This window comes from Punica granatum, chromosome 7, assembly GCF_007655135.1.
Source record: "Punica granatum isolate Tunisia-2019 chromosome 7, ASM765513v2, whole genome shotgun sequence".
Classification (NCBI taxonomy): Eukaryota; Viridiplantae; Streptophyta; class Magnoliopsida; order Myrtales; family Lythraceae; genus Punica; species Punica granatum.
The window spans coordinates 25,265,224-25,286,465 of NC_045133.1; the positions used below are offsets into that span (position 1 = coordinate 25,265,224).

General features: G+C 40.9%; 5 protein-coding genes across 7 annotated transcripts; 1 reads left to right on the forward strand and 4 right to left on the reverse strand.

Moving 5' to 3' along the window:
- Positions 1-2,500: 2,500 nt before the first annotated feature.
- LOC116214638 (psbP domain-containing protein 3, chloroplastic) lies at positions 2,501-4,443 on the forward strand. Of its 3 annotated transcripts, XM_031550032.1 has the most exons (9): positions 2,502-2,800; positions 2,903-3,009; positions 3,112-3,168; positions 3,248-3,331; positions 3,428-3,510; positions 3,669-3,744; positions 3,838-3,956; positions 4,047-4,091; positions 4,190-4,443. In XM_031550032.1, the coding sequence occupies exons 1-9, from the start codon at positions 2,517-2,519 to the stop codon at positions 4,214-4,216; spliced, it is 882 nt and encodes a 293-aa protein (XP_031405892.1). In that variant the 5' UTR covers positions 2,502-2,516; the 3' UTR covers positions 4,217-4,443. The 3 variants fall into 3 exon arrangements, with proteins under 3 accessions (XP_031405891.1, XP_031405893.1, XP_031405892.1); XM_031550031.1 differs by having other exon boundaries at positions 2,501-2,800; positions 2,903-3,168; XM_031550033.1 differs by lacking the exon at positions 3,112-3,168 and having other exon boundaries at positions 2,501-2,800.
- LOC116214637 (SWI/SNF complex subunit SWI3B) lies at positions 4,418-7,441 on the reverse strand. Its single transcript, XM_031550030.1, has 6 exons — positions 7,101-7,441; positions 6,379-6,824; positions 5,613-6,011; positions 5,348-5,480; positions 4,888-5,018; positions 4,418-4,700 (listed from the first exon to the last, which is right to left on the reverse strand). The coding sequence occupies exons 1-6, from the start codon at positions 7,438-7,440 to the stop codon at positions 4,518-4,520; spliced, it is 1,632 nt and encodes a 543-aa protein (XP_031405890.1). The 5' UTR covers position 7,441; the 3' UTR covers positions 4,418-4,517.
- A 552-nt stretch (positions 7,442-7,993) lies between these two features.
- On the reverse strand, positions 7,994-11,713 carry LOC116214639 (RNA-binding protein 38). The gene is made up of 8 exons (XM_031550034.1): positions 10,688-11,713; positions 10,237-10,360; positions 9,935-10,067; positions 9,523-9,559; positions 9,170-9,410; positions 8,830-8,939; positions 8,610-8,711; positions 7,994-8,504 (listed from the first exon to the last, which is right to left on the reverse strand). Exons 1-6 carry the CDS (start codon positions 10,907-10,909, stop codon positions 8,842-8,844), a joined length of 855 nt encoding a protein of 284 aa, XP_031405894.1. The 5' UTR covers positions 10,910-11,713; the 3' UTR covers positions 7,994-8,504; positions 8,610-8,711; positions 8,830-8,841.
- Positions 11,714-15,555: 3,842 nt separating this feature from the next.
- On the reverse strand, positions 15,556-17,760 carry LOC116214549 (cinnamoyl-CoA reductase 1-like). Its single transcript, XM_031549941.1, has 5 exons — positions 17,744-17,760; positions 17,349-17,413; positions 17,094-17,234; positions 16,405-16,616; positions 15,556-16,278 (listed from the first exon to the last, which is right to left on the reverse strand). The coding sequence occupies exons 1-5, from the start codon at positions 17,758-17,760 to the stop codon at positions 16,030-16,032; spliced, it is 684 nt and encodes a 227-aa protein (XP_031405801.1). The 3' UTR covers positions 15,556-16,029.
- On the reverse strand, positions 17,735-20,897 carry LOC116212824 (cinnamoyl-CoA reductase 2-like). The gene is made up of 6 exons (XM_031547535.1): positions 20,648-20,897; positions 20,364-20,533; positions 19,506-19,691; positions 18,745-18,907; positions 18,181-18,370; positions 17,735-18,029 (listed from the first exon to the last, which is right to left on the reverse strand). Exons 1-6 carry the CDS (start codon positions 20,880-20,882, stop codon positions 17,897-17,899), a joined length of 1,077 nt encoding a protein of 358 aa, XP_031403395.1. The 5' UTR covers positions 20,883-20,897; the 3' UTR covers positions 17,735-17,896.
- Between the last annotated feature and the right edge of the window lie 345 nt (positions 20,898-21,242).

Here is a 21,242-nt window from a genome sequence, read left to right on the forward strand (position 1 = left end):
ATACATTTTTCTAAATATTTTTAAATTAATCTTCCCCCACCCTTGCTTTGCCTTCTCAGCTACGGGGTTTATATTTATTAAAAAATAACAATAAAAACAGTTTAATTTAATCATATTTGTCTGTTTGTAGTTGCAAATTTCATTTTGCTCGAGGCTTTCGAAGATATCATCGTTTAATTTTGGACAAAGTAGGTAATAGTTATAATGAATAAAATATTAGTCATAATGATAATTAAGAAAATATAATTGTGAGAATTTATTATTAAAAATTAATTATAATAATGATTTGAAAAAATATACGTGTAAGAATTTATTATTAAATAAGAGAAAAAATAAAAAAAAATAATGATTATATTGATGAATAATGAACGAATGGAGTGGGATAGCTGAAGTAATTTTTTATTATAAAAATAAGGGAAAAGTATAAAAATTCCTATTGTAATTTGAGTTTGAGATAAATTGTATTTTATGATTTTTCTAGGGATAAATAACATATGTGATTCATTTCGTGAGATATAATGAATCTCAACATTAATTTTTTCATCACTTTTGGCATTTTTCTTTTTGTCATTATTACTCTCAAACTTTCAACTTTTTTTACAATTTGATCCTAAAATTCGAAAAAAAAAAGAGAGAGAGAAAGGGCTCGGTCAACTAGTAGATGACCCCGACCCCAACACTAAGGTTGCTGACACCCATAGAGGATGCCAGAAACCTTAAAGGTGGGGTCGGGATTTCCGATTGATGGCCTTAACCCCCAAATCAACCAGGATCTCGAGTTTGAGATCCCAATCGATTCGGGGGCGGGGCCTCTAATTTGAGCCCTCGACCTCTCCTCCATGGTCGCTAGCATCCTCTGTGGGTGCATGCAACCTCGGTAGTAGGGTCGGGGTGGCCGACCGATTGCCCTGGCTCCCTCTCTCTCTTCTTTTTTCGAATTTTAGGATCAAATTGAAAAAAAAATTGGAAGTTTGAGGGTAATAATGACAAAAAGTTTGAGGACTAAAAGTGATGAAAAAATTAATGACGATGTCAATTATGTCTCACGAAGTGAATCACATGATATTATTTATCATTCAAAAAATCACACAGTTCAATTTATCTCAAACTCAAACCACGGGGGAATTTTTGTATTTTTCCCTAAAAACAAACCCTAGCCAAGAAGTTTACTTACTCGAGTAGGAAACTATCATAATAATAGCAATACATTTCAATTTGGCCCATGAATGGACTAAGGGGTTTTGAAAGAAGCAGCCATTCTGTTAAATTTTTTGATGATCAATGAAAATTTATATGTCAATCTTTGATTCTTGATAAAATTACATGTATTCGCTTGCTAGTTCGGAAACTTTACACTCTATTTATTTGATCTTAATTTGGTCTAAAGTGCAATATTAATTTTAAATATATTACACAACGGAATAAATTGACCTTCAACCATTACTTGATGACTTTGATGATTTTATGTGTCACGGGGAACCTGAAAAAGAAACGGAACTTCTAGCTCTTAGCCTTTCTGTACCAAATATCTAGATTGAGACACGTGTCCTTTTAAATAAGCGGAGTTAATGATCCCTCGTAATATTATTTTTTTATATATCATTCTATCAAAAAGATATTAATTGCAATCCATAAATTATGGAATATCTCACAAAAATTAGAAATATATTGTGACATTAGGAACATCTAATTGAGAAATTATTTCCTTAATTATATGACTATGCAATATATTCTTACATCGCTTCATCGTCAGCTAATACTTAAGGTTATTTTTATTTTTTTTCTCTTTATCAATAATTTTTTCCAAGTTAGAGTTGCTTTAAGTAGTGTAGGTGTAATTTTACTAGGTTGTTATTCATAATCACCCAATAACTTCTCGTCGTGATCCTATCATTGTAAGTTTCCGACACTAGAAGCCTTGATTACATGTTTTCATCTTCAAGCTAATTGAGAATCATTGTCTATCCCCTATTGATACGACAGTCGGAACAGTACAAATCTTTTGAGGAACCATGCTCTTAATTTCTTGAATAATGTTAGTAAGTAATTTCATTTTTAAACATATTGATGATGCAACTTTTTTCAATTGAAAGTTTCCGAATTTTTTATTAACAAGTGAGACATATTACGAAAATAAAAGGCTTCATGTTCGTACTTCATAACGGGTTGCTCCAACTCCAACCTACGTTAGATCACATCTCCTTGCCTACTGGCATATTCCATTGTCACTCGTCATCCCTTTGTCATTCAATGATTCAAATACTGGTTTTTAATTATGTGTGGCTATGCATGATTAGTGGCTTATGTTTGGTTATATATATATGCACTCACGAGCACATATAAATCCAAAACACATATGTTTTTACAAAAGAACCATCCTGGAATTTTTATTTTTATTTTTTATAAAAATCAGTGGCAAATCAATATGAGGAAATCTAGTACACATATTATATTACACGCAAATTTATAATTGCACAATTATAAATACAAAACGACCCAACAAAAAAAATATTTGGATGGGGAAAAAAAAAATCATGGCCTCAGTTTGTTCACTGCAACACTCCCCGTCGTCGTCTCAAGCTCTGCAAGCTCGGAGCTCCCCCCTCCCATTTTCTTCGCCACCCACCAAGATAGGTTCCTTCACTGAACCAACCCTATCCCTAACCCAATGTCTCAGTTTTCCGTTGCTCTCCGTCGATGGTTTTCTTTCTCCAGGGGGAGGGGGAGGAGGAGGAAGAAGGAGATACTCATCAGTCCCCAGTTGCTCAAGCTTCACCGATGGGCAATCCCAGTCTCCCAAGTAATCAACCGATGGCGCCTGAATTCTCCCTCGCGCTGGAAATCATCAGGGAAAGTGCGTTTTTTAATGTTCTTGTCTGTTGGGATGTCACTGCGTTTGCAGGAATGAAGAGAGTGGAGCTAAGAGGAGGGAGCTTCTGCTGCAGATGGCTCTCGGTGCTCTCTCCCTTCAGGCGATTGGTGGTTCTAATAATGCATTAGCTGAGAACGGTACACTTTCTTCTCGTTTCGTCCCGGAAATACGGATAAAGTTCGGGTTTTTTTTTCCCCCCCCCAGAAATCCACGGTTTTCGGATTTGGCTGTGGCCGCAGATGAATTTAAACTCTATGTGGACAATGCGAACAAGTTCAAGATATCGATTCCGCTAGGCGAGTGTCATTACATCTTTCCTAATTGCATTTTCTTGAGTCTTTAATGGGAATTCATTGAATTTTCCTTTTGATGCAGACTGGCAGGTGGGGGGCGGGGAACCAAACGACAGCTTCAAATCTGTGACTGCTTTCTATCCTAAAGAAGATTTGAGCTCGAATGGTATCCGAAAAGTTCATTTCCATTCGATCCGATTTCCTTCGTTTTTTTTTTCTCGTTGCGTGAGATGTGAAGCTCTGATCATGCTCTTATTCTCAGTCAGTGTAGTGATCACTGGTATTGGACCGGACTTTACCACCATGGGATCTTTCGGCAAGGTGGATGCTTTCGCGGAGAGCTTGGTTCGTTTTCCTCGTAAACTCAATCTCTTAATTCCGCGGATAAGTTGCTGCAACCAATTTTCTGTCATAGGGCTCGCGTCTAGTCCCCGCCCTGTTTCCTGATCTTTGTATAAGATGCATGTTTGTCGGTGCATCGCTATCAATTTCCCGGTTTCCAGGTCAATGGATTGGACCGAAGCTGGCAGAGGCCCCCCGGATTGGCTGCTAAACTCATCGACTGCAAAGCTGCTAATGGTAACAAGCAGAACCGATGTTCACATGACTTCAAAATGGTAGTTCGAGTAGGTTCCTTTCTTTTTGCTGAATGGGTAGGGTGGTAATTGTTAGGATTCTACTACATTGAGTATTCTCTTCAAAATCCCGGGGAAAGTCGAAGGCACATATACTCAGCAATCGGGATGGCATCTAACGGCTGGTACAACCGACTCTACACTGTAACGGGACAGGTTGTCTACTGTGTAGTTTCATGATGATCAATTGTACGAAATATGTTCCATTGCTCAAACTAGACTGATCTGCTGTTTGTACTTCTGCAGTTCCTGGAAGAGGAATCCCAGAGATTGAGCTCAAAGATTGAAAAGGTAGGTCAATCTGAGCAAGATATTCTCGAACCTTGCATCCGACAGCAAAACAGCCGGGTTCAGTTTCTCATGCCGATGACGGTTTTTGTAACTTGCAGGCAGTTGCATCCTTCAGATTCACTTGAAAGAGACCGTTATTGACTACAGAAGCAAATTCCATCAGGGAGGCAAACAGATCCGGCTAATCCAAGCAAATTCCATCAGGGAGGCAACCCACGAGACATTTTTGAATCGTGAAACTGAATGATTTGATGTGTTGACCTTCATCTATGCATACCGAATTAACCGTTTTTCAGAAATGAGATATCACTTCGTAAATTCCAGAGTCAGGAGAAGTGAGTTCTATGCTCAATATCTTAATTTGAGAACACGAAAGGCTTTTTATGAAATATTATATTACAATCCAAGTCTATGGTATGAACAACATCAATCAGATCTCGCATTCTCCTCCATGCATTCCCCAGATTTCCTTGCTTTGTTCTTGTAGATGGAGAGCACAAGCTGATCAGCGAAGAGCATGTTCTTCAATTGGTCCAACTGTTGCCTCTCTTTCTCCATTAGAATGTCTAGCTCCTCAAACTCAACTATCTTGTCATGAATTCTTTTCATCTGCAGACAGATGACGCCCTATTTCAGCAATTTCTCGTGCAAGAACAGAATAACATGGAAATGATTTGAGTACAACTTTCAGTTTCCTAAATTTCCGAACTTTGATAAATTAGACGAACTTGTCCTAACAATATGATCAGAGAGATTAGCAACTGAAAAGCAGTAGGAGAGAACGAACACTACGCACCTGGACCTCTGCTATCTCCGAGATGGCTTTCTCCAGATCCTGCTCTTCCTTCTCGAGCTGTGAATTTGCCTCCATTAAGGCTCCTTCCGTTGCATTTAAGCCACCATCTCCATTTGATGGAAGCCTGGCTTCTGTATCAACACAACAATTGCAACTTCAATGAAAATGAACCAGCATTAGAAATGGGAAAAAATGACCAGAAACTATCATCTGATCCCTTGTGCAATAGTTGAAACCACTTGATACTCAAATAATACACCAGAAAGATGAAGTTCAGATTTTAGGGTGCCCAGTCGGCAAGAAGAATCACTGGCTCACGACTCAGTCATTGTGCTACTACTCTTATAGAGTTTTGCAGTCTTAGTATCAGCATAATCTTCACGCAATCAACTTAGAAATTTCAATAGATAACCAGCAATCTAGGTTAAAAGAGTTTTCTGAAGGAGGATTTAAGTCGAACCTTGAGGCTTTGCATGATTTGAAAAAGACCCAGCTCTGCTGACTCCGTAGTCCATCTCAGATAAGGTTGTAAGAGCTGCCTGAGCAGCGGCTTCTGTAACTTCTACCCCAGCCAAAGCTGACAGGAAAGCAGCCTGCAGAGGAAACATTTTGGAAGTCCATTACAAACCCTAGACAAAATAGCCAGAGGCTAGAGATATCAGCACACTGTGTAACTCTGTGACAGAAACTAGTAATCATTTATAAAAAGGATCAAACATTAATACCTGTGCCATGATCGGGTTACTTGCATCAGCTAGAGGAGTGAGACACATTCTTTTATTCGGTAAAGATGAGCTGGGAGTTTCCGCTCCCAATACAGCATTATTGTTCTCCATGGCATTCCGCTTACTTTCCATCTCAGCAGGGTCCACGAATTCCTCCCCAAAGGGGAGTTTAATAAACTGAGCCACGCATTCCTTTTCGCTTCTACCACCCACGTGTTGCGCGACCTTCCTCCAATCATCACCATAATGCATGATACCCTCAAGAAGATGCAGGGTTTCTTTTTCTGTCCATTCAGCCTTCATCTCTTCGTTGATCTCAACCCGCCTAAAATCCGAAGAACTTACTCCGACCTGATAGTTTCCGCGGACATAGCATCTAGCACAGAGCGTCAGGTTGTACTGTGGTACAAAGGGAAATGATGGTTATCAGTTGCAACCCCTCATCAACTTCAGCATTAACTCTTAACAAATAAATGGGTGCACAATAAACACAGGGTCTGGATATCCTAACAACCTCATAAATGATAAATACTACTCTTAGTAAAAGCATCTATTGTAGACTTTGCATCCAACCAGTCTACTTCATAATAAAGTATAAAGATCCAACAAGCATTGCCGAATGCAATTGCTAATGCACAAGAACTGACATAATGTACAAAACCTTCACGTGGCTCACCTCATTCAAAAGAAACAAATACGAACCCACTAAAACCAAGTACACTGTCTCATAAATTTCTTGTCAATAAAAGTCGAAAAAAACTATTACCTTATCACAAGCAAAGCACGCAATAGTGCACACAGACTTGCACCCATTGCACACCCTCTTAGCGGTCTCCTTGCTCGAACCCGAGGCTTCAGCAACATTATTACTTCCACTGCTGCCTCCACCTTGAGAAGCCGCTCCGCTGCTGGACTTATTCCCCTCCTTATCATCCCATTTTAAAGGCTTACTCGAAGCCAACCCTGAATAATTAATCAGCCCCCAAGTCTCCAGGAAGTCAAAGACCTTCCTAATGGACCCGACATCGCCCACAAGTGTCCTCCTTGCGTCGGTGAATGTGATCTTCCTAGAAGGGTTCTGTCTGTACAGCTTGATGATTGAGTCCCTGTAGTACTTGTAAACCTGAGGGTTTCGGGATGGGAACTTCCCATCAAAGAACTCTGGGAGGAGACGGAGCTCACATTCGTGTATATTATCCCACGAAAACCACCCTGAAAATTTCGCCCGCACTGAGCATCAGTCAAGGCCTTTAAAACAATCAGAACCCACAATCTAACAAAAAATCTGATCTTTGTTTCTACTAATCTCATTACAAATGAGATGAAGCTTAAGGAGATAAACCTTAGTTCGTACAAAATCATCTTGTAGCAAAAGGTCATCGAAGCGAGGCAATTGAACCCTAGAAGGAACAACAAGACTGCAATCACACGCATTGCTAATCCTAAGCTCAGAAGCAAAATGCTGAATTTGGAGCAGTGGTTACTTACTGGAGTATCTGGGGATGTGGATGGTGTCGGCCTCAGTAGCCGGGGGTTCCGGTGGCTTTGGCGGTGGCGTAGCCGCAGCAGTGGCGGCGGGGGTTACTTTTGAGTCAGTGGAGGGTGTCTCGACTTTAACCGGAGAGGGAGCGGTGGTGGCGGGATTTGGGGGAGGCAGGGATTGAGGGTTCGGCGGGGGAGTGGCGGTGGAGGAACTGGGGGTGTCTCCGGCGGCCGGTGCTTGGGCCGCCATTGAATGGAACTTCACCGGCGCGGGAGGGGTTTTGAAGTTGCCTACGGCGGCGAAAATCGGGTTTCGGGTTAGTATTTTGGATCCGCGTGAGCTCATATGATAAAGAGCTTGAATAAATAAATGATTATATTAATTTGAGAATAGTTTTCAAAATTTTTATATTATATAACTTTTTATACAAATAAAATTTATTAATTTTTTTCCTCTTTTTTTTATAGGTTTTTTACGGTTTGCCGAAAAAATAAATTTCTTTTTTCAATTCTTCACAGGATAACTTGGCAGCTAAATATCATTACCATTTTTTGATATTTTATCCCATGTTTGGTTTGGCTTAGCTTAATAACCCTTTAATCATATCGATTATAGCCGGTAAGCGGAATTCGATTCAAGTCCCCTTTGAAAGTACAAATCTAGCTGGCCATCGATGTTGATACTGATTGCGAAAATTCCGAAATTTGCATCCCAGGGCGTCCTTAAGAAGCCGGTCGATGAAAAAAAGAAATATATTGATGGGAATATAGTAAAGCCTCGCATCAAACACCCCCTAGAGGCTTTCGGGTCGAGCTTTGCACATTGATTAGGAATCAAGCGGAAGCATTAGGCCGGAATCGGAATTTGATGATATCGTCTTATTCTTCGAGAATGTTAATGAAAGAAGGGATCATCTGATGACTTCTTCATTATCGGAAGTTAATTCAAATGTCGAAATTTTGTTCATCAATTTACAGAGAGGGGGGGAGACAATTTTATGTCCAATAAAAATGGAAACTCTAATTATGCACAAACTGTAAAACAATGCGGAGGACCCCTAGACTTTGTACTGTACAGACCCCAATGCTGTGACTATACAAAGAAAAGAATCATATGTTGATTCGGTTCGACGACTTCTGTGGTTTCTACACCTACGAGATCAAGGTGCACCGGAATCCTGCTTCCGGAGCACCCCCATGAACATCATCCACCTAAGCTTGTCTTGGACGCTCGTCCCTGGAGCACCGCGACAGCATGAGACGGTTTTCTTAGATACAGCAAAGGGAAGGAAGGAAATGGAAGAGCTGCCCCACATCTTCCGGTTTAATCGCTCCCTCTTGCCATAGGGAGCATGCGCGACTAGAGAAGACACATCTGACTTTTAAATGGTGAGAACGACTCCGTATGACCTGCGCAATATTTGAAAATCAATGCTCATCTAAGCAACCATCGACTAGCACGATCACACCTGAAGCCGAAATTTCCGGCAAGGAAAGTAGGACAAGGAATCGTACCTCTAGAATGCAAGATTTAGTAAATTTGCAAGGCTAGATTTGAAGGCTGCCACTCTTAGTAGCAGGTCTTTTGCTCCTAGTCCTGCTGCAATCTACGGATACCTGCAAAATCATAGACTGAATCTCACGAATTGGATTGCACAAAAGCTCAATATATGGAATAAAACTGTACACCATCATTGACCAATGACCATAAAACGAGGATTTTCAATCTGCTCACTCGATCTGTTCTTCACCCAGCTGTGTGGTCAGAACCACCACCTTGCATGAACTGAGGAGTCGGAGCAGGAAACCTTAGCGGTTGCTGACTCGGAACTGCAGCGGCAATACCTGATAAAAGTAAATGAGAAGGACAAGCAGTTTTAGATTTCCTTCTTCTGATCAAAGCAAATGAGATAGACATCCCGTGTCGGATCACACTTCACCAGAAGCTTAAGACTATAGAAATATCTGATTCCTATGAAGGCAATCTACTAAATTTTTTCCATTACTTGATCAGTTTCAAGATGCAAAAGGCGTAAATTACAGGAAAATCAGATCCTTTAAGCAGAAAAGTTTACCTGTCGGGTACGATGCTTGGCCTGTTGGTGTAGGCGGATTAGTCATTGCATTCACACCCAGCCCTGAAAACTGCACAATCTGGTGACCTGGCACTGCATAACCCTGCATTGTCATGTAGCCATGGCCTCCTGGAACGGTCTGAGAGAGTTGCCCATAGGGATAAACAGCCGAGTTAGCAGTCCCTGGGACTCCGTATAACTGAAGATATTGCTGCTGACTGATGTATGGGTTATAAACACCCTACAAAAACAGAACAAGAGTATATGGAGAATTCAGTAAGAAATTCCTTTCTTTTCAAAAGTTAAGAATGCGACTGTAACAGAATTGTGGCCTCAGTTTGAGTTCTATGGACCTGCGAGTATAAGTTTTCCGGGCCATATGTTGCATACCTGCATTAGAGGAAACATTAAATAACGGGTTTAGAGTATGATATGCAATTCACGATTCAATCAGTGAAAAAAGAATCACAAAAGTAAAGATATCTTATGTCCGCAAAAATGTAAAGTTGCTTTCTGGAATAGTCCCATTCTCTGCTGATTATTATCCAACGGGTAATTACACAGCTAAACACTTTTGACCCGGAGAGAAACGAAACAGATACTTCCATAAAGCTAACCAAACTGATAATTAACTAGCCTAACTTGAAAATTTAATAAATTTGGTACGTATTATAGGAAAATTCGGCTGTACTAAAATCCAACCATGAGAAACTTCCAGCATGGTCCCCAGAAAAATCGACCAACTGAATTCTTAGGAGGACTCACCCATACGGAGGATAGAGATATCCTTGTTGGTAGCCGTAAGAAATGGGCTGCTGATAGCCAAAACCTCCCACATAAGCTCCTCGTACTGCAGGCACCCCACTGAAGTTTTGGGGAGTATGTCTCGGACGTCCAACTACGAACGAACAAAAGACGAGATTTTTAGCAATGAATAAAGTTAAACTGGAACGGTAATTTATCTTTGTGTTTGCTTTGGAAATCAATGTAATTCCTCAATTCCTGCTGAACTGAAGGAATGTTTCCTTGCGAGTGGAAGTGATGGAAAGACAGAGAAGATGGAATACCAAAAGGAATCGGAGCACGAGCTCGACCAAGTGAGGCCAAATTGCAATTTGCGCGCCTGCCGTCGATTATCGGGGTCGGGTCAGCACAGGCTCTCCTCGCAGCCTCGGGGTCCCGGAAAGTTACCTACACCCTCCGTACAATATATGAACAAAACGGTCATTCTACATTCAATAGGGACCACCTGAAAATTCTGCATAATTAATCCCATTTAGAAAACAATAGCCAACCTAAAAGACGTGAAGTGCCAACAACTTCTAACAGACATTATAAGCAGACATGATTCACGGAAACGAATCATCATCGCAGCTAATCTGAAAGCATTCTACTATGCTCGGTATTTAGACAAATCAATCATAAGAATCTCAATTTGCTGCAAATCATATCAAAATCCATATCCCTATCACCAACTCAAAGAGAAGCGAAGAACTCGAAGGACGAATAAACACTCACAAAACCGTAGCCCTTGGACCGTCCGGTGTGCTTATCGGAGATCACGACGGCCTCGAGGATTTCCCCAAACTGCTCAAAGTGCTGGCGCAGGGTGTCGCTCTGAGTCTCCCAAGCCAAGCCCCCGACGAAGACCTTGGTATAGGTGGTGTCACCGAAAGGGGAATTCAAGAAATGGAACGGCCCGGAACCCGAGCTCGGGCTCGGAATCGGCTGATACTCCATGGAGGGCGATCAAACAGCTGACAGAAAATAACGAATACCAAACAGAAACAGAGGGTGGAGAGAGAGAGAGAGAGAGAGAGAGAGAGAGGGAGGGAGCACAGGTGTTGTTTCTGTACAGGGGGAGGGGATATTCTGACGGGAAAAGGACGGAACTTGAGACGATCAAGTGACGCTGGAGCCAAGTGGACACAGACCCGGATCCATTTTCAGACGAAGAAACCCCCGAAAGCTGTCGGCAGGATGTTCGGGGAATCCATTGGAGACACGAACAGAGCAACAGGTGGAAAACTGGGATTGACCCAACAAGAAAGAGAAGACTTTGGGTGGGGCGGGTGAAGATTTGCAGAGAAACAGAGACGAGCAGGGAGGGAAGAAACAGATGGAGGAGGAGGAAGGGGGAAGGAGGAAGATCAGAGCAGAGAGAGACCCGTTTGGATTTTTGCCCAGTTGTCTTCTTCGTCTTCTTCTTCTTCTTCTTCTTCCTTCTCCCTCTCTCTGTCGAGCTCTGCTTCCTCAATAAAGCCCAATTCCCTTGCTTTCTCCTCTTGCTGTGGTGAGAGAGTTACCAAACAAGCAAGCAGAAGGGGGAAGAGAGGGAGAGCGCAGACAGGCTGGGGAGTGGGGCCCGGAGACCTCCTTCGACCTCTGTATCGATCTCCACTCTCTCTCTCTCTCTCTCTCTCTCTCTCTCTGTTCACATGGCCTCTCTCTCTCTCTCTCTCTCTAAATGTTGAGGTTATTTGCAGACGAAGGAATCGGGGGGGAGTTAGCTAACAGAAGCACAAGGCAACAAAGGCTTACACGAACTTGACGCGGATGACTACATAAACCCCACTCCTCATATAAATACATATAATAATGTGTAGTTTATATGTAAATGAGTCTCGTATATTATACTCTGCACGTCGCGCGGATGTATCTAATCTATACGAGTCGTGTCGGAAGCGTCTCTCCGACTCGTGTTTAGTTTTACATTTTCCTGCTCCTTATCACGATTTCGGAATGGACTGTGCTTTTGGATAGTGTTATTTCAATGACTTCTTGCATACGTAAAACCATGCTTGTAAAATACTGAAGAGATCAGTTAATGCTTTTGCATACTCAAGCACAACAATCGCTGAGCGAGAATGGGTAACTTCTCTGTCGAGCGACCTTTACCCTCGTCCTTCATCGGCTGCTACGGTTAGCACTGATAGGCTTAATCCAAGATCAGTAGAAAATCTGAGTCGGTCATATTAATGCTAGCATCGAGCTGTACAAGCTGATTTGAGCCGATTAGTTCTTGCGTATCGGGGTGGCTCTAGGTTGTGGCTAAAATCCCTAGCACTCGAAAGGGACTAGCCTTACATGGTCAATGCGAGTCGTGGCAACTTACGAAGAAGACTCACATGCAATATGTTAGAATGCCTATAGTTATGTTAGGCAAAACTCGAACAAATTGAGGAAGGAGACTCGATACAGTGACACGAGACTTCGATTTGGATCCAATAGGTTCCGAGTTTAATACTCATCATTACGACTTATGTGTCTCTTTATTTTGTTTTATTTTATATCTTTGTACTATGTCTATAATACTCTTTTATAATAGAGGAAAAAAAAAACTCTAACAAATTAAATACTGACAAGTTCGTTGGCATTTAGTTTAGGATAATAACTGGCGGAATGGATCAGAAGGGCCTTTGAGAAACCAAATGAGTGAAAAATCACTCTACTGATTAGACGAATGGATTCGAAACTTTTTATTATTATTATAATCAAGAGGGGAAAAAAAAAAGAAGAGAAAATAGGGGGAAAACAGTAAATAATAAATAAAGAATCTATTGTCGTCACTAGGCACAATCCTACGTTGCTTCAAGCAAGTATTATTGCCACTTCATATGGAGGCTCAAGGGAGAACCAACATCTTTGGATCCTTCGTATATATCTTTTTGTTTTTTGTTTTTTTTCCTTTTCCCCCCTCAAACGTGCCGTTGACATTTCGAAGTAAAAAAGATCCTCTTCTATGAATCTCCATGCCTCAACGGACATGTAATTATACGAATCGACACCTCGAAAAGATCGATTTCCAGCTCTTTATTCTTTCATCTGAATATCCCAATCATTAGTTTCTTTAGCATACACCGTTGTAGTTAGAGAAATCACATATACTTTGATTCCGGCCATGCCAAGCATTTTCCCCGAAAGCAATGTTATCTTGAAATGATCTCGAACTACCAAGGGATTCTACGAGTTTAGAAATCGCGTCGAAAAATGTTGGAAATCGGGGGAAAATAATCTTATTGATTGGGAAGAACTATACAGTGTTTGGAGAGGTTATATTATATGTGTTATGTAATTGGATTAATGGGTTTATTTGGATAAAGTTTAGGGAAGTTATCGAAAACTTAACAAGAAACAAAAAAGTCAAGAAAGAGACGGCTCACGAATGGATGATGCAGGTCGTGACATGCATCATTGTTTTTATTCATTAGATGGATGGATTTTCCGTTTATTTATTTCTTTAATTACGTGTGTTTTATTATATTGTATTTATTTTTTAAAAAATAATTTTGATAAAAAAATATTATTAACAATTAACATAATATAATGTATACTTGCAATAGTGATGATAATCACAAATTAATAGGTAATTTTGTCTTGAAATAGGAAAGGCCACTTAATTATTGGGGGAGAGACGCGAAAAATCTAGGAAGCTTCACTTTGCTGAGTAAATGGGAAGCCGACCTAAGCACAAAAAAAGGCGAGTGAATTCAATTCCCCATAATAAGCTCCGATCCAATCCAATGCTAGTCCTAGCTGAATTATCCCGGGATTATTCCAAATTTTGAAAAATTTCACTGTACATTACCAAAATTTGAAATTTTTAAACATTTGATTACGTAAATGGAGTGATCAAAAATTTTATAGAATTATATCGCAGTAAGAATTTTTCAGTGAATTATGTGAATAAGAGATAACACTACAAAAAGCATCTTTTGTGGAATACTCATATTTGAAATTTTAACAGTCACTTTGGTACGTGAAATAATAAAAATACTTATCTCATTATATTCGAGTAAAAAATTCTAGAACAAATTGCTCTTCTTTTTTCACCATGGGTAAATCGCATTTAAAATCACATGATTTGCCAATTTTCCGAATGTTGCAATTTGAAAAATAAAATCATGTGATTTCTTATTTCTCTCAGATCAAGCCAGATACTCATTTTATTTTTTCTAATTTAAGCGAGATCTGAGGCCGAAATTAGAAAAATGTATAAAAATAAGTTGAAATCTGAGTTTACTAATATTATTTGGCGGTTTTTATGATTAAAGAGTCTTCTCACCCCTCTTCGTAGCTCAATATGCCTATCGAGAGGCAATTGGCCATGTTTGCTCGGTCGAAGATAGAGATGTACACGGGACGAGTTCGAGAGGGCAGGCGAGATTGGTATTCAAAAAATTAGGGATAATGCGAGCTCAAAATGACAAATTCCAAGCTGAAAATCACAATATTAGAACTTGCAATAAGAACACTTACGCCATTGAGAAGAACAATGAACGGATATTAATAAAAATACAAACCATTTTCGGTGGCGTGCTGAAAGTCACAATGCTGTAAGTTTCTGATCAAGTAAAATTCGATGAGCACGTTGAACTGTACGTGAAGTTATCAAATAATGTTATGTAATTTAGGTTGCACGGGTTAATCTATCCCGAGGTAGGAAGTTGAATTCCATCATCCTTCGCTTTGCTTGGCATGGTCATGTTATATTTACCAAGTGTAGTGAGAGTTCTATTTACGAGTTTTCCAAAAGAAGAAGACTAGCTCGGTTATATCTCTTTTGCAGCAAATAGCGCGCCTCGTAAAGTTTAGAGTGCTTTCTATTCTTAATGTTGAGGCTAAGTTAAGACTTCACTGGGTGCTCGAGTTTTTGAATTTTGATGTATACATGTTTCTGAATGGTTTCTTGAATAAGCGTATGTACATTCTTTTTTTATTAATGAAAGTAAACACTTATCCAAAAGGATCGCGTGATTTTTTTAAAAACTTTGAAATTTTTGATTTTTTTTGAGAAACCAAGTAAAGCGGATTTTTAATACAGTTTATCCAAAAAATTCATACTCAAAATTATGGTTTGTTAATGAGTTTGGGTTTTTAACTTTGGTAAAATGAGTAACAAACAAAGAAAAGGAAAATTGGAAAACCAAAAAGAAAGGGGCTCTCACATAAATGGAATCGACAACAGGAAAAATAATTATGACAATAATTTCTAAAAATTTATTGTAAAGAGAGAGAGGGAAAAAAAAAAGAAAAAAAAGGAAAAGGAAAAGGGGGAGGGGGTCGCCTTCACTAATTTTGCAGGACTGGAAGGGATCAATGGGAAGAGAAACGGGCCCACTGTGGGGCCCAACACAACTGTCATGGGCCCCCGACGAATTCAGTGCAGCAGCTGTTTGATGGGCCCCACCAACAGCCCACTATTCAGTCTCAATTTTCCAATTTTTCTTTCAAACTTTTTTTTATATAAACATTTATTAATTTGTGGTTCACAAAAATATATAAATTCGAACTATTTTATTTTGTGGGAAAAAAAATACATAAATTTAAGGGGGGAAAAGAAAATGAGGATGTTCCCCCATGATTGTCAATTTTCTTCCACTGAATACTTTCCGGCCACATTATTGGAAGGAACACCTTCCCTATTGAGGCCCCACCAACCGTGTACGAAATCTGAGGATGTCTAGACATGAATCAGTAAACTAATCAATCGATTAACTCGATAGCGACCATCTGTAACTCGGCATTAGTCCGGATTGGTCGAATTAGCCGGGTGTAGTAAGAAGGCCTGATCTTAACTGGAATTTCGCTACAAACAGTTTCTATCGACCAAAGCAGTGTAAGAAACTTCCGACCAGACCCGTCGATCAGATAACCGCATATATTCTAACTAAGAAGGCTGGCTTCGCGGTAGCACTTGACCGAGTCCACTAGAGTTTACTCAAGCGGTCTATAAGTCCAGCCCAGCTTCTGCAGCCTCTCGGAACTCACATTGTTCTCAAGCGGAGTCTCACCAAACCCGCCGAGACACGAACATAATTCTTAGCCGAAGATCACAAATTGTCTAGGCAGATCATTCATCAAATCGGTTCCAATCGAAAATCGGTTCCAAAGACACGCGCGCAGTGTGGCTCGGTTCCAGGGAAGTTACCTTGTATGAATGTTCCCTTCACGACCTTTAGGAGGATCATGGTGCGCATGTTCAGCGGGGGCTGCAGAACCGGCCCAATTATAAGGCCTGGACAAACCGAGACAACATCGAGCCTCGTCTGCTTCGCATACTCGAAAGCCGCACTTTCTGCTTCGGTCGTGGACAGATAATTACATTTCTACAGAAATGAATAACAGATACAAGTTTATGACGATTGGAATTTGGTGAAGTTGCATTAGCAATGAAACTCAAGGAAGCTCACTATATCATCCTGTTCGGGAAACTTTAGTCCTTGGATATAGGCATTTCTGCAGTATTCCTTGTCGGACCAGCAGATTTCGTCCAACACTCGGTCCTTGGGCCACTTAGGGCTCATCAAAACCGCAGCGACAGATGATACGTGGACAACCCGCTTAACTTTCGCTTCCAAGCATGCCTTCAATACGTTGAGTGTCCCTTTCATAGCCGGTTCGAGCACCTGTACCTTTTGCAAGTGAATTGTATTAGAAGCCACAGAGAAATATACATCAATATTTTATATTTTCCATGCCGACTGCAATCGCATGACGTCTAAGCATAGCACCGCCTGCAAATCCATCTAAAGGTCCAGGCAAACAAATCTAGGCGTGACCACAAAAAATGTAAAAGAAGCAGAGAGCATTAGTCGTATCAAATTATCATTTTGCAGCCCTTTTCCCAATGGGGCTGGCATGTGTATCTTCTTTTGCATACGGATTACTGGGTCGATTCAACAAACCACACATCTGCTAAGAGCTGGTGATTTTCTGCTCGGCAAGCGAGCATGGCACGCAAATGGCATGACACTGACATCTTTGACTGGGTGTATACAAAGCGTGCCATAATCATGCCACGGAATATTTTGATGTAACAAACGCCATGCAAGGATTGCCAGCGATCTGTCCTTCACTCACAACTTCAAAAATTTAGGCGTAGAACTTAGATTCCTAGATGATGAGAGTAGAGGACGGGACAGGGAGGCGACGTGGATGGCTCCATCGCATCCCTCAATAGCCAACTGGAGAGAATCATAGTCTAACAGATCGGCATTGAAATGTTTAAGGTTGCCGAATGCTCTTTCGAGCTTGTTCAACTGAGCGTATTTCTCGTCCTTTGCATGCACAACAGATTAAGCACGGTTAAAAAAGAAGAAGATAGGCATGCATGCAGATTCAGAACTATGAACCCTCCATGGAAATAAAGAAGACAAATGCCACTGTTACTCATTATGGTCTCGGACGGCCCCATGGACGATGTGGCCATTAGAGAGAAGAAGCTTGACGACAAATTCGTTCCTGCATTACGTAAGCTGTTGAGAGTGGGGTCCACTTCCACGCAACAGAAAGTACACCGCCTCGTGGCATTACGTTCCTTCGAAATTATGGATGAATTGAGATGAGATTGTTTGAGAGAAATGGTATCTGCTGTCCACAGCAAGGCATATATGTCGTCGAGAACAAATCAAGTATGTTGCCTACAAGTCGTATGTTGTCCACAACAAACAAGTCTCCAGAAATGGTCTGAAGCCCATTTGTTTACTATTCGAAGATTAATTTTGCTCGTACATTTTCTGGAATCTGATCGTGCATTCCATTCATCTCTTGGACGAGCCGGAATGAACTTACAAAACGAGTATTATCATCGGTGTAACTCGAAGGTTCAAAGCATTTGCCTTTCCAGGTTTGAACAAAAAGCATAATTCGGAACAATTTTTTGTCTAGAAATGAAGGACAACAGCTTTTCTTCGCATTGTAAAGTTTCAACCGGAGATCATATAACTACTTAAGCAGCCCAGCCGCCCGGTAGCTCTCGATGGAATCCACAAGGGTTTCCTCGAGTGGCCGGTAAGTCCATTCCAGCTTCAGCAATCTCTCGGAGCTCAGCTTATTGTTGTGTTGAGTCTCAATATAACTGTCAAAACAGATAACCAAGGCCTCAGATCAGAACACAAATAAGTCCAGCCAAAAATTGCAAATTCACTTCCAAGGACAGTAGACTTGGAAAACCTTTAGGCCAGATGAATGAATATCGTATTTGTTGTGCTAAAAGAAAACGAGCTTACTTCTTTGAGCACGTCAAGTCAGGATAGAGACCATAAAGCTTTTCCGCCAAATCTCGCGTCTTGATAGAATGCGCAATGCATATGTACCTACCTTCAGCCTTGGATTTTTCATATGCCATTATTACCGCCTCAGCAACATCTCGCACATCGACAACATAACGGAGCCTGTCGGGAACTGAATCCTCACTGCCTATGTTACATCATAATTTACCAGTTAAATAATGAGCCAAACCGTAACCCCTCTCTTACAGACATGTGCAAAGGAAATGGAACTTGCATCAGTATTGTAAGTTTCAATCCGTACATGGGATTGATTTGCGCAGATGACCCAAGACAAAATTACGATGAAGGAGAGGAAAAGCTGAAAAGGCGGAGGACTCATTTATCTAAAGAATGCTCTCAACAGGGGATCCTATGCCAATAATCATGCCTAGACAATGCATCAATAACTGCACAAGTTATAATAACTGTAAATCTTTCATCCAGTCATGCTTATACACTGATGAATATCTGTTATGCGCTTGGTCCATGCATAATCACCTTGTACAAGCTGAATACACATACCTCTCGTAAACTTGACGAGGACCAAGGTGCTCGCGTTCAATGTCGGCTGTAGAACAGGCCCTAATATAAGGCCAGGACAAACTGCTACAACATCAAGCCCGTTTTGTCTTGCGTAATCGGAAGCAGCACTTTCAGCTTCTGTCTTCGAAAAACAATACCAGTTCTGTTGGAAAGCAAAAAGAAGATAGAGGAAGGAAAAAACAACGCAATTTACCATAGTTAGAGAGGCAAATAAACTCGATCTGGAGATACAAATGTTGCAATCCAAAAGTTGCATCTTTTAAATCTCAGAAGCTAAAGAGTTTTCTAATACAATCACTCAGTCATCAAGAAGCAAAAATAACTTAAACCTAATGTTATGAAAAGACCCGAGTTTCAGTAACCTCGTATTGGCACATGCAGAACAGGCAAACTTTGCTAAAGTTGCATCACATATATATATCAACAACTAGTTTCTCAGAATCAGCGATATCGCAGTAGTAAACACTGGTCTCCGTTATGAATTTCAGATATCAAAGTCCAACGATACTGAAAATATAAATAAGAAAAGTCACCTAAATATGCATCATGTTTGATGCAAACATAAGGACAAGATCATAATAAGCTGTAAAAAGAAGAGATATCAAGAGCACTTTCGCATTGAATTCCAAGGCAAGTAATGGTACAATCAGAACCGGCACCGACCATTGTTCGACTGAAGGTTTAGGAAGCACATTCTTTCATTCAGTAAAGGAAATTAAAGTTTCTAGTGGAGTTTTTACATCAGTAATTTTGCAGTACTCCTTGTCTGACCAGCAAGTCTCATCCATAACTTGCTCCTTAGGCCAGTTCGGGTTCATTGTCACAGCTGCAACAGAGGAGACGTAGATGACCCGCTTAACTTTTGCTTCAGAGCATGCCTTAAGAACATTAAGTGTGCCATTTACAGCTGGTTCAACCACATCCACCTGTGTGACAAGTTCCTCAAGTTACAAGCCGAAGAGAACCATCAAGGATCTCCATATTCACCATAATAAGCAGAATCACATAGACCACCTATCTACTAGCTAATTCATTTTTGAAGCCAGAACTAACAAATAGAGGGAGGCATGATAATAAGTCTAGGAAGGCTTCATATGAATGGCATCAAATTTCTACTTCTGCAGCTCCTTCTACATTCGGGTCAGTCATGGAGAGTTGGCTTTTGTCTGTGAATTGGTAATTGAGCTCAAATTTCTATATTTGCAGCTCCTTTCGCATTCAGGCAAGTAATACAAAGGTCGCCTTTTATCTACGAACCGATAATTCAGCTCAAATAACCACGAGTTCTTTTGCAAGTTCATATTTTCAGTCACAATACCTACTTTCCTCCTGGTTGTGAATTGTATAACAGTGGAAATTCTTGGTTTCAAATTACTATTCTAACTTCACGTGCTCATTGACCGAACCTTTCCGCGACAGCATTATCAAAACAAGAGAATCACCATACGATGGTGCAAGTACAACTATGTACGAACTTATTCGAGAAACAGATTTTTAGCCAGTCAGTCATTGAGCGCCAGCACAAAAAGAGAAGTAATACACTTCATCAACATGTAAAAGGACGGGTTTTTTTTTTTTTTTTAATTTTTTTTCCTTGCCTCAGGATTGGGAACAGAAGAGGATGGGACGGGGCAGGCGACATGGAGGACTCCGGCGCATCCCTCGATGGCCGACCGCAGAGAACCATAGTCCGACAGATCGGCCTTGAAGAGTTTAAGGTTGTCGGATGCCCTCTCGAGCTTGTTCAAGTGGGCGTACTTCTCGTCCCCTGCACGCACGACAGATTAAACGTTGCAATGGAAGTAGCACATACGCAACACGAAAGGTAAAGAAACAGGGGAGGAAGGAGGAGAAGAAGAAGACGGAGGTTACTGTTACTCACTAGGGTCCCGCACGGTTCCATGGACGACGTAGCCCTTAGAAAGGAGAAACTTGACGACCCACGACGCCACGAAGCCTCCCGCCCCCGTCACGCACACTCTCTTCCTCTCCACTTCCATTGCCACCCTCACTCTCCGTATTATCTGCTTCTTCTTCTTCTTCTTCCGCCGGCGCCGGAGAAGGAGGAGATAAGCTGGTCGGTGAGTGAGCGGGTCGACCTCGGTCTTTCTCAGCATTAAGTCAACGCCACGTGCCGCAAACTCTTGTCTTCTTTTGATTGAAGGCCTTATACTTCCAATGTTATCTAATTAATTCCCTCAACTTTTGAAAATATCTAGTTTAGCCTCTCCATTGGATAGTCCAAAGATGTCTAGTTTAAACCCTCCGTTACATAGTCCGCCAAATGCAAGCACAAATGTAGTGTTCGTACATCGGTGATTCGCTAGCAGCCCATATGATATGCCCTCCCCCGAGGTGGCGTTGATCACTAATAATAGACAAAATCACACACCATCTATTAACTTGTGCATATTTATTGCACAAATGAGATGTTTCTCGCAAAGAAACATTGATAGTGCATCCCCGGTGGCAATGTA